At 42.5% G+C, this 13,407-nt stretch overlaps 1 protein-coding gene across 1 annotated transcript in view; it reads left to right on the top strand.

The window, feature by feature from the left end:
* PCDH15 (protocadherin related 15) overlaps positions 1–13,407 on the top strand; it is an 876,905-nt gene that overhangs the window by 565,253 nt on the left and 298,245 nt on the right. Inside the window, exon 14 of the mRNA XM_072803740.1 lies at positions 2,063–2,256. Within this exon, the coding sequence (XP_072659841.1) occupies positions 2,063–2,256 (194 nt within the window). The remainder of the gene's footprint in view (positions 1–2,062; positions 2,257–13,407) is intronic.

Genomic DNA, 13,407 nt, shown 5'->3' with positions numbered 1-13,407 from the left:
TTACTATAATCAAAATTGATATCTCCTCTGCTACCCCCACTCTTAATTTTCTAATTTTATCTACATGCGAAAGAGAATTGAGTTGGTCTGGCTTGACTCATTCTCCATAAATATACATCATTCATCTGTTCTGTTTCTGCAAATAGTTTCCTTCTCCTTTGCCTTTAGGAGCATGTCTGTCATCCTCCTGGAAGTCCCAGAGTCATTTTAAGAAATGCATTTCCTTCTGGCGACCACATCTGTCCACCCCCAAATACCCAATCTGAACTAACTGAATGCCAATCTTTCAAATTCCCTTCTTTCCTCTCAATTATTTTCATAGCTACTATTTCTATGCACATTATCATTCTAAATGCAGTTGATACTAAAAATAGAAACAGAACATGCACAGATTATCCCCCTAGACCTGATGGTGTGTGTAAGGCACTTTGTATACATCTTATAGGGACGGTGAGCATGAACATCTGAATGGGCCATTAATTAAAATGGCGATCTTGAAATTGAATTCAAGTTTCAAGGTATGTGCACACTTGCCTTTGATCTAAGAAGGTACACTAGAGTGTCCAGTGGTCACCCAAAGGGGTCTGTGAATGATAAAGAATGATTACTTTATAAAAGCGAAAATTAGGGGTTAGAAATACACATGAAAATATCAATAAATAAGAAAACGTTTTTTTCTATAGATTTACTTATTAAAATTATCTTCTAAAAATTATTTTCTTTATCAGAAAAAAATATATATTATCCTTTATTAGTTGTTTTCTTCTTATGTGAAAATTTATGAGGCCACCTTTCTTCTTCCGTATCCGTCACTTTTGGAATGAGGAAAACAGAAAATTCTGTGAATGTTTGGGGGCACCTGGGTGGCTCATTCAACTAAGGGTCTGATTCTTGGTTTTGCTCAGGTCAGGAGATCGACCTCCCCTGGGGCTCCTAGGTTCCCTGCTCAACTGGGAGTCTGCTACTCCCTCTCCTACCCCTTCCCTTGCTTGTGCTCTGCTCTATCTCTCTCTTATAAGTAAAATCTTAAAAGAAAAAAGAAAAAGAAAAAATAAAATTCTGTGGATGTCTGTTAAATGCATATTATAAGATTTCCCACTAGAATCTTTTATTTTTTTGCTCCCTCACCCCCATAAATTTATATTTATCAGCAAGTCAAGGAGCCTTATTTAACACATTAAACAATTCTTACTTTATTTAGCTTTATTGAATTAATAATGGTCATTCCATTTTCACACATCATGACCCAAAGAGAGTCCTAACGAAAGCTGCTTCAAAATGACTATGAACACCTGCAAATTAGCCTTAACACTGATCATGTGGGGTTGCTGCAGGGCATCTGAAATTTATTCCGTTTTCTCAAAAACAAAGAAAAAAAAGAAAAAAAGAAAAAAAACTTTCTTGGGCTTGACAGTCTAATTTTTTAATAAGTTATTCTACAACTGGAGGTGCATTTCTTTGGTTTTGGAAAAAGGATACCTCGGCCTTTTCCACCTTCCTAAAGAGAAGTGTGACTGAGAAGGGTGACAGGGCGCAAGAGGCAGGTCTCTGAGAGGGGGAAGGAGAACATTAGGGACCTAAAGAGCCAGAGCAGGAGGGAGGGTGCCCCTAAGAAAGACCAACCTCACCCACTGGGTTTCCTCGGCCTCTGGGCAGTAATATGTGCTTGTGTGTCCAGAACAGGGGCTAAGGTGGAGGGAAAAATTAACTTTCCCAGAGTGATACTGGATTTGCTGTCGGAGCTTTCCGCTTCTTCCCTGTGGTCCATTGAAATAAGGCCAGTCTTCAGGACCCAACCTTTATCTCGTTCATAAGAAGGGGGGGGGAGGGGGAGATGACCCTTCCTGCTGGGATCGCTTCTGAATCGGCCGGAGCAGGTGGGCCCAGAGATGCCTCCTGCTGTCCTTCCGTCGGGAGGGCGGACTCGGCTGGACCGCGGATGCGTCTCCAAACACGCAGCACGTGTAGGCTCTACCTAAGGCCTGCGGCAGAGTCGGTCTCGACCTGCAACCGAGGCCTCTGGGTCTCCCGGGTACACTGACGCGCGGGGCTTCTGTTCCAGCTCACGGCCGTGGACGCGGACGAGGGGCCCAACGGGGAGATCACGTACGACATCCTGGTGGGCGCCCAGGGCGACTTCGCCATCAACCGCACCAGCGGGCTCGTCACCGTGGCCCCGGGGCGGGCGCTCACCGTCGGCCGCACCTACGCGCTCACCGTCCAGGCCGCGGATAACGCGCCTCCCGCCGAGAGGAGGTAACGCACCTGCAGCCCCCCGCCCGGGGCTCCCCTGCACCCCTCGGGGCCCCGGCACCCCCCGGGGCTCCCCCATACCTCCCCCCGGGGCTCCCCTGCACACCCCAGGGCCCCGGCACCCCCCGGGGCTCCCCCATACCTCCCCCCGGGGCTCCCCTGCACACCCCAGGGCCCCGGCACCCCTGGGGATACCCCATACCTCCCCCCAGGGCTCCCCTGCACACCCCAGGGCCCCGGCACCCCCCGGGGCTCCCCCATACCTCCCCCCGGGGCTCCCCTGCACACCCCAGGGCCCCGGCACCCCTGGGGATACCCTGCACACACACACCCCCGAGGCTCCCCCGCACACCCCCCATGGAGCTCCCCCGCACCTCCCCCCGGGGGTCCCCCACACCTCCCCCCAGGGCTTCCCCGCACACCCCCCGTGAGGCTCCCCTGCACCTCCCCCCCCCCGGGGCTCCCCTGCACACCCCAGGGCCCCGGCACCCCCGGGGATACCCTGCACACACACACCCCCGAGGCTCCCCCGCACACCCCCTATGGGGCTCCCCCGCACCTCCCCCCGGGGCTCCCCCACACCTCCCCCCAGGGCTTCCCGCACACCCCCCCGTGAGGCTCCCCTGCACCTCCCCCCCCGGGCTCCCCTGCACACCTCCCATGGGGCTCCCCTGCACCTCCCCCCCCCGGGGCTCCCCCGCACACACCCCGTGGGGCTCCCCTGCACCTCCCCCCCAGGCTCCCCTGCACACCTCCTGGGGCTCCCCTGCACCTCCCCCCATGGGGATTCCCGCACCTCCCCCCCGGGGCTCCCACACACACACCCTTGGGGCTCCTCCGCACCTACCCCGGGGCTCCCCCGCACACCCCTGGGGCTCCCCCGCACCTACCCCGAGGCTCCCCCGCACACCCCTGGGGCTCCCGCACACCCCCTGGGGCTCTCCTGCACCTCCCCCAGGGGTCCCCCTCGCCTACCCCCTTCTTTCCCCCCTCCCATAATCTGCACCCTGCCCCTGAGGAAGGGCAGCCGGGTCCTCTGATCCCGCGCATCCTGTAATTGAGATTAGAGCAGAAAATGAGAGGGGCCGGGTCCCGGGGACCCTCCGTTCTTACGGCGAGAAGTTGTAGGGAAAGGACAATAAGGAGCAGCTTACCCCGCAAAACAGGTGAGACGCTTGCACAGGTGTGCGGGATGCAGGGCTGTCCCAGGGCAGCTGGAGGTGTAGAGGAGGGCAAACGCGACTGTAGGTCGCAGTGGTACCTGCCAAATGGTCTTCCGTGGGGCTCCTAACAATTTCCTCTTCCAACTGTCAAGCCTGACAGTGGGTGATCCTACACTCTCCACAGCGGCCGCAGGAAAGGTCTAGGGTCCGAAGCCACCTCGCAATGTCCCGCGAGTAAAATGTATTTAATTACTTAAATATATACATAAATAGATAGATTAGATAGATAGATAGATTGATTGATGATAGCTATATAGATGATACATAATAGATGATAGATTGATAGATGATAGATGATTGATAGATGATAGATTGATAGATGATAGGTGATAGATATACATGAGTATGTGGATCTATATATATCTCCTCTATACAAAGCATATACACATATATATATGCATACACACAAATATATATTCTATCTATAGGATTTATGAATAGAATTGATCATTAACCTATAAACTCTATCTATATGTATCCCGTATCCCGTATATACATATATGTACATGGTGTGCAGAAGTAAAAAGCAAAGGACTCTCCCCACTATTACAACTGCATTTATTTCGGGCCCTACCTGAGATATCTTTATTTATTTTTTTATTAATTTCTTGCTTCTTTCCAGATTTTCAGTATGCATTTAAAGAAAGTAGGAATGAATAGTCCTTCACGCGGCACCTGCTGGGTTTGTCTCCTGGCTCACAACACACCCTGGTGTTTCCTTCAGTGTGATACCGAATGATGCCTTCAAAACTTAGGTTTTACCAGCTACATAGTATTCTTTCAAATGGGTGGACTAGTGTCAAAAACAAAAAACCAAAAAACAAAAAAACACTATCCATGGACTTTTAACTGCAGTTTAACTGACAAGAAATAAATAACACTGAACAAGCATCATTTTGAATATGTGCAAACGTATGGCCCCAGTAAAGGCTCACTTAGCAGAGGGCAAACGTGACTGTAGGTCGCAGTGGTACCTGCCAAATGGTCTTCCGTGGGGCTCCTAACAATTTCCTCTTCCAACTGTCAAGCCTGACAGTGGGTGATCCTGCACTCTTCCCAGCTGTGTGTCATATCAATCGTGGATTATTTTTGCCAATCTGATAAGTAAAAAAAATAACATCTATTTTTTATCCATTTGCCTAAGAGTAAGTTTGACCAGTTCGCCTATGAGCTGATTCTGTTACTTTTCCTATAAAGCCTGGTTCCTAATCTCTGCCCGTCTTTCTATTGATACATCAAGCCCAGGCCACAGGTATTTTATATTTGCTATGAGTGATTTTATAGATCCATGCTGTAGGTTTAGATCTTTGTTGTATTTAGGATTTATCCTAGGTTACAGGAGGAGGTATCATCCATCAGCAATACTTTTTTTTTAGGCTGCTCTGCCATTTTTCCCACACAATCTGCTAGATAGTTCATCCTTTTCTCATTGATTTGAGATGTTACGTGAATTATATCATACATTTTCTCGTTTCTTTGAGTTTGATTTGAGACTTTCCCTTCTATCCCATTAACTCACCCAGCTTTTCATGAGCTGTTGTCTCACATTTAGTTGTTAATGTTTTAAACTGTCTTCATAATATGGTGATGCTAACCTACCTCAATGCTCTTTTCCCTTAAAGTGTCCTGGTTACTCTTTCAGTTCATTTTTTGGATTATATGTAAGCTAGCACAGTGGGGTCTTTTTAACCATATTTTATTAGGAACACATTAAATTCATAAATTAATTACTTAGGGTTAAATTATATGCTTTTGATGTTGACTCTATGTGAGAACTTTCTGTTTCTTTTTTGCCCATTCTTTCTTATGTGTCCTGCAAGAGTTTTTATTTTTTAAAACATTCCTTTATACGAGTCCTGTGCATTTCCTTGTTGGTCTGTTTTTGTGACTTTTGTTGTTATTGTCCATAGACTCTTTTCTCTTTATTCTTTTGTCCGGTTGTTATTTTATCTATGAAAGCTATTATTATTAATCTCAACCCACTTTCTTCTTTAATTATTTTATTATCTTTTTAGTTTTCCCCTCAATTCTTCAGTGTTATCCGGGATTATATTTTATAAATAGTGAAAATTTTGTTATCTTTCTTTCCATTTTCTTTCCTTTAATTTCATTGGCTAATTATTTCAATAAAAACACTTGTCTTTTTTTTTTTAAGATTCTTTTGTACGTATGTATTTATTTATTTCAGAGAAAGAGGGAGAGCACATGTATTGGGAGAGGAGCAGAGAGAGAAGGACAATCTCAAGCAGATTCACTGCTGAGCATGGAGCCTGAAACGGGGCTCCATCCCCTGACCCTGAGATCATGACCTGAGCTGACAGCAAGAGTCAGCCACTTAACTGCCTGAGCCACCCAGGTGTCCTGCTTACCTTGTTTTTAACTCAAGTGGGAATGTCTCCCAGATTTCCCTATTATATCGATTTATGTTTTTTAAAAGAATTTTTAAAATTATGGTAAGAAAGTGTTTATTCCAATTTTATTGGCATTTTAAAATAAGACAACAGTATCCATCACATTATGAAGACAGTAATGACTTTCCTTCTTGAGCTAATCATATGATGATTGATCTTGATCTTGATCGGTTCCTAAATCAATCTATTTTGCATTTTTGGTGTGAATGCCACTAGGCTGTGATGTTTTATTCTTGAATTAAACTGCTAGATTATGTTTGCTCCTTTATTTTGTGAAATTAGCCTGTTCTTCTCTTTTTGAGAGATTTTTATGAAGATGCCATGCAGATTTTCTGACACCTCGTAAAAGAAATAAAAACGACAAAACAATGCAAGAAAGAATTAACAATTGTAATAACAAGTATGAATGAGTACTAAACATCTCTAAAATCAATAAATAAATCCAAATTTTGTTCTTTGAAAAAATAGATAAAAATTAAAAGCATAAACCACTTTATTTAATTAAAAAAAGGAGGCGGCACCTGGGTAGCTCAGTTGGTTCAGCATCTGGCTCTTGGTTTCAGGTCATAAGATTGAGCCCCATGTTGGGCTCTGCTTGAGATTCTCTTTCCCTCTCCCTCTGCCCCTCCCTGCCCTCTCTCTCTAAGATAAATAAATACATCTTTTCTTTAAAAAGGCAGAAAGTGGGATCCCCAGGTGGCTCAGCGGTTCAGCACCTGCCTTTGGCCCAGGGCGTGATCCTGGAGTCCCGGGATCGAGTCCCACGTTGGGCTCCCTGCATGGAACCTGCCTCTCTCTATGTCTATCATGAATAAATAAAATCTTAAAAAAAAAGAATTACTTTAAAAAAATAATAATAAAAAATAAATAAAAAGGCAGAAAGTACAACAATAAATTCTCAGAAGGAAATACTACAGAAACAGAGGAAATGAAAAGAATCGTAACAGACAACTTGGCCTTAATATATGCAAACTTTGAAAGTTTCAACTTAATATATGCAAAATCTGAAAACATGAGTGAAATGGATAATTTTTCTAGAAAATACAGCTTATCAAAACTGATCCCAAAGAGTAAGAAATTTTAAAGAGATCAACCTTATAGAGCCATGTCTCAAAACTACACCAGGGCCAGGCAATTTGACAGGAGGACTGTAACCCAACCGGGGAGAGGGGGAGGGGGTCATTCCCTGTTTAGCCATCGCCTAGAGTGCACTCTCCTACACCCACACCACACTCCACCTCTCTCTTACCTTAGGTTGTGGAGACGTGGTTGGAGGACTTCCTGCTCCCCAGGGATATCAGTGGACTGTCCCTCCTCCTCCCTCATGTTCTCCTGTTGATCCTCATGCTGTCTATATTTCCTCCTTTCTTCCCCTTGTACAGATGGTGGGCCCCTTTCCCATTATCTCCTCTTCTAACCTAACCTATAAACTCATCTCCCACTGTCCTTACAGACCAGCAGGTCCCTCCAGAGGGATTTGGTTCCTGACGGCCCTACATTCACTTCAGCGGCACCTGTGCCACTCGGTGTCTTATGGCCAGTCCCACAGCTCCTCTGGCCAGACAGCCCTGGAGCCACTCTCAGTGCCTCCCTTTCTCTCAAACTCCAAGTACAATCGATCAACGCATCTAAGCTCTGACCTAAAAGCACATACAGAAACCAATGATTCCCTTCTCTTGTTACTGACATCCCAATTCACGCCACGCTTCTCTGTGGTCCCAGCTGTTGAAACCTCTTCTTAAAAACTTCTGTCCTCCAGTCCCTTCTCTGTACAGGGGCCTGAGAAATTTTGGTAACATAGGAAACACCCTTACTTTTTGCTCCTGGGGTTTCACATATGACTTGATGTGAAAGACAAACTCATGGGGCAACTGGATGGCCCCATCGGTTGGGCATTGCCTTTAGTTCTGGTCATGATCCCAGGGTGCTGAGACTGAGTCCTGCAGCGGGCTCCCTGCTCAGTGGGGAGTCGGCTTCTCCCTCTCCTCCCTGCTTGTACTGTCTCAGTCACTATCTCTGTCTCTCTCTCCCTGTTTCTCTCTCTCTCAAATAAATACAATCTTAAAAAAAATAAATAAAGATATAATCACTGAAAAGGCCAGTGGAGCCCAGCACAGTTCACCTGCTGCCACCAGTCACAGGACACTCCCTAGTGTCACCTCTTCCTAGTAACATCATCTCCTGCTGCACCCTGCTTCTCTTACTCCACTCCAGCCCTCACACTACGTCCTCTCATCCCTGAGGCTGGCAGCTACCTTCGACCTTCAACCTTGACCTTGCCTTCTCAGCCCGGATCACTTCTCTTTCCATTTGTCCATGGATTCCTGTCCTTCTGGCCCCAACCCAACTATCACTTTGTGAAGTCTTTTCAGACAGAGTTTTTGCAGCTGCAACAGGCTTTCCATCCTTCTATGGCACTGCACTTACCACCATGAGCTATTATTTAGGGTATGATGTTTATTGTCTGCCTTGAGTCTTCCCCACTGGAATTTTGGTTCACAAGGGCAAGAATAGTTGTGGTCCAGTTGTCTCTTGTGTCTGCAGAAGCTCAACAATTCCTGGAATGCCCTAGGTTCTTAAAAAAATATCATGTTTTTGTTGTTTTCCTAAGTTCATAAGAATGTCTTTTTTTTTCTGTTTTTTAAACAAATGAATCAAGAAATGAGACACTGTAATATAAAACTCAAATAACTCTAAAGAGCCCCTGAAACAAGAAGGCAGATTTGAAATTGTTCTGCCTTCTTTCGTAATACACAAGAATCCCGTCTAATGTTGTCACTAATAAGTTTAAAAAAAAGAAGCCTAGGGATCCCTGGGTGGCTCAGCAGTTTAGCGCCTGCCTTTGGCCCAGGGTGTGACCCCGGGGTCCTGGGATCAAGTCTCACGTCAAGTTCTCCCTCTGTCTGTGTCTCTGCCTCTCTCTCTCTCTCTCTCATGAATAAATAAATAAAATCTTTAGAAAAAAGATGCCTATGATAATAAAAGTTTCTATTCAGTCCAACCAAACCTTTATTACACAACCACCACTTACTGTGACATGGAAATACAAAGATAAACACAGTATCATCATGTGCAGGCCAAAAAAAAAAAAAATTGCAGTAAAGGGTTTAAAGTAGGACTATAAATAATTAAATTCAGTTCAGCATGGTAGATGTGTGATTGAGCCAATTTCTCTGCTTTCTGGGGCATTGAGGAGGGCACTTGTTATAATGAGGGAGTACTTAGAAGGCCTCCCAAGCAGATGAGTTCCAGAGAATGAGTAAAGGTTGACCAGCTAAAAAAAAAAAATATGTCACATTATTTGCACAGCCTGAGAAGTCTGAAAGAGCTTGGTCATTACGGGTAATTACCAGCCTAGTCAGTGTTACCAGTGCGTAAACTCATTCTAGCAGGGGCAGAAAGGTAAAGGGTCATTTCATGGAAAATTTAATTTGTTACTTTAAGAAGTTTGGACTTATTATCCAGTCTGTAGACGGTATTCGTGAAGGACTTTACAGTGAGTTAGATGAGTTTGGTTTATAGGAAATCCCTCTGGTGTCCTTTTGGGAGATGGATTTGAGGAACCAAAGCTGGAGGCAGGGAAGTGATGTAGGAATCCCCCACTGGAAAAATCCAGGGACTAATTGCTTGATCCAGGCATGTTGGAAAGTGGAGTGATGGAATCATCAGAAAAAAAAATAACGTGACAAGGTCGTGATATCAAGTTGGTGTGTGCCATTTGGGTGAAGGAGGTGAGCTGAATTTTGGACACATTTAGCCAGATTTGGCAATTGTTCATATAACCCAGAATCAAATCAATGTATATGGTTGCACATCAGAAAATAGTTAAGGGCCGTTCCTGGAGAAGAAATGTGGAATACTTTTATACATTGGCCTAGAGTCAAAGTTTGAATGGATTTAAAGAATAGCCTTATTCATAATGGGTTATTCTGAAGGGGAGTTAAAGATGGTTGATACTATTTAATGAGGATGCATAGACATCATGCAGGCTACTCTCTATATGTAATTTCTTTTAAAAAAAATTATTTATTCATGAGAGACACAGAGAGAGAGAGAGAGAGGGAGAGGGAGAGGCAGAGACACAGGCAGAGGGAGAAGCAGGCTCCATGCAGGGAGCCCGAGATGGGACTTCATCCCGGGTCTCCCGGATCACACCCTGAGCTGACGGCGGTGCTAAACCACTGAGCCACCCGGGCTTCCCTCTATACATAATTTCTAATCTGACAACACTGTGACTTTTGCATTACTCTATTTTTGCAGACTAGAAATCTGAGGCTGAAAGAGATTAATTGACTTGGGTAATGGCCCTTGCACACTCCCATCCACCCTGTAAACAAGTTGTAGAACCTTCATCTGGACTAGGACTATTGGATTCTAAGATTTTATCATCCACTTGTCCTATAGCCATGACATTTTGTCATGACTATTCTAGAGTAAAAACAAACAAACAAACAAACAAAACAAAACAAAACAAAAACCTACAATTGCTTAATATCAGTACTAATAATGGTAATTTTAAGAATTAAAATTTGTTTTTACAATTTAAACTCTTATTAAAGTCCCTTAATAGCCAGCAGTTTATGACTTTTTATTTTCATTGAGGATAGCCCTATGCTTTTTGGATCCAGTAATCTATATATACTTGTATGTTATGATTGATGACTTTTTAACTATTTTATGATATAATGAGTGAGATTTTATAATCTCCTTCTTACTCAGTTCCTATTTGCAAGTCCTATCACTGATTTTTCTGGATAAGCTGCTGCTTACAGTAATCAGCGCTGCACGAGGATTTCACTTAAGTAAAATCACATTCCACTCCAGCAAACAAAATACCATCTTCAGAATCTGAATCACAGGTCTTTGCAGTGACACTAAGTATTTAGTTGACCTGGCTTCATTGTCTTCCTTATAGACAATGGTTTGGGCACTGAAAGATCACCTTATAATGTTTGGTCAAATATCAAGTGGGACCTACAGAGAGGACAATCTGGATACATCCTTTCTCCCTGCTGGGATAACGTCACGTTCCCCGTAGGACAGTGACATTTGCTATTTTCTGGAGGAAAATTAAGCCTTCACATTGACTTGATGAATGAACCGAAGAGTCGTGCTGTTTTGCTTTCACTATTCCCTTTAAAAGGAAGAGGCTGTTTGAAAATTATCAGCATGGAAGTGCAGACCATGATATATTTTACAAATTGACCCAGCCAGCAACAGTGGTGTGTGAACCTACTTACATCATAACACAAAAAGCAATGGAAATTTTCCATTTTATTCTTTTGTTCAGATTGGAAATTTTAATTCATAAGTTAAAATCACAAAATAAAGCCTTTATGAATTAACTGTTTATATATTTGTTATTCTGATTAAGTAAAATTGCTAGAGAGTCAACGGAGAGAGAGTCTGTAATCACTGTTCTGTTTTGTTGTAGTCTCTCATGAGTATAAGAGGACAGATAGAAACCAAAAGATTTTTTTAACACTTTGTGATTAAAATGGTCATCACGAAAAAAAAAAAAAAGATTTTTTTTTTTTTTTAAGTAACTGCATTCTCAGTCAGTATTTAGTCCAGTCAACTGGTGAATGTAAGTCTTCTTATACTTATTGAATTGAATTAAATCAAATTAATATTTATTATTTTAATATGAACAAAGTACAACTATTACTTATTTATAAAGACGGAGAATGAAGGACAGCCCTGTCCCCAAATATCTCATAATATAAGTATGATAAAATAATTGGTGCATAGCATGGCATACATTTTTTGATTCCCAATATTTTTTTCATGGAATCCAAGGTTCTATGTAACCAATACAAGGTTAAGTAGTCCATTCTCCAATAAAATTATGCTAATCACTGATTTTATTATTTTAAAAAACTTAATATGATATATTTAACATTAATAAAAGAAAATGGAAGTACTCCTTTTCATAAAAATTTACTGAGTTCTCACAATTTTTAGCCTCTTGGGGAAGCCCTGGAAATATAAGACTGGTAGGCTGAGATCTGTGCCCTCAGAGTATTCACATGGAGGTGAGGAAAAGGTAAGACTCCACATGCCGTAGTAGGTGATTACCATAAAGGTTAACTTTGCAGGGATGATAGTGGGATATCCAAAAAGAGGGAGTGATAAAAGGAAAGACTGAGACACTTGATGAAGAATGGTGTGTCGTGAGAACATGCGTTACTTGGCACATTTGAGCCTATCACTAACCAGCTCGAAGTCTCTCAACCAGTCCCCACTATCGTCAAGATGAGGCTTAGGTCAGTAAGTATAGTGCATGAGTCCCTGCCTGACCTGGACTCTTGGCTACCTCTCAGGTCTCAACTCCTACCATTTCCTTGTTTTCACCCTTCTTTTTAGTGCTACAAAACTTAGAGTTTTCCTGTTTATTGCCCTGTGAATTTGCACATGCGGTTTCCCCTGTGTGGATTGTCCTCTTGCCTTTAAGCCTAAATACATCTTTGCATCTTAAAACTCTGTCCCTGTAACTTCCCCTGAGAATTTTTAAATGTGAAATCTTTCCTCCTATAGATACCTATAGGCAAAAATAGGAAAATAGAACCTGGGAACATTGGACTGTAAATATAGCCTTTCTAGCACAGTGTTGATGGGAGACAAAGGAAAAGGAAGGCACAGTTGAAACAAATGAATACCAGTAGTATAGGTGGACACATCAAAAGAATATTACAACACGGATTGTATGGTCAACACTCCGGAACATCATCTCATTACCCCTGAGTGCTATCGCCATATCAAAATGAACGGACTTTATATCTTTGGAGATACTTCTGCAAGGTTAAAGCCTCATAACTCTGTCTTGCCAACCTCTTCTTTATTCAAATTCTATTTTGGTCTTACAAAAAAAAAATATCCAAGAAGTCTCATTCATGGTAAAATCAAAATTAATTGTGGTATCATACTGTAAGCCCATGATTGATTTGAAATAATTTGTGATTTCTTATGAGATAACATCCTTCATTAAGAAGTTTTGTACCAGAATGTCTTCTACTCACACACAGAAACACACACGCATCAGATAAGTCAAAAATCTCCAATTTGCTTCCCAAATGTGTTCCTATAGAATGGGGGGGAGGAAGCGTGGGCTGATCTTAAATTTAGAAGCCTGGCCTTTTGGCTTATCTGCAGTTCCTAATTAACTTTTTAACCTTGATTCAGTCACTTAATCTTTCTGATTTTTTAATCCTCTTTTGTAAAATGAGTCAAATTAGATGGTTTCTTGGGTCTTCTAAAATCATAAGATTACACGAGAAAACACATCAACCCTTGTGTTCTACTTTGACCTTCATTACCAAATGAGAAAGAGAAAGCTTTATGATTTTCATTTTTTTTAGAAATAGAGATTTATCTACATCACACCAGCTATATTACAAAATAAAATTTGTATTATATAACTTCGATTATTTTTTACATTTAAGACTAGCTATAAAATGTTAATACAAAATGTTCACATAAAATGATATTATTTATCTAGTGACTGTCCTGTTTTATTATGT

Source organism: Canis lupus, chromosome 27 (assembly GCF_048164855.1).
Source record: "Canis lupus baileyi chromosome 27, mCanLup2.hap1, whole genome shotgun sequence".
Lineage (NCBI taxonomy): Eukaryota > Metazoa > Chordata > Mammalia > Carnivora > Canidae > Canis > Canis lupus.
This window is presented reverse-complemented; position numbering and strand designations above follow the sequence as displayed.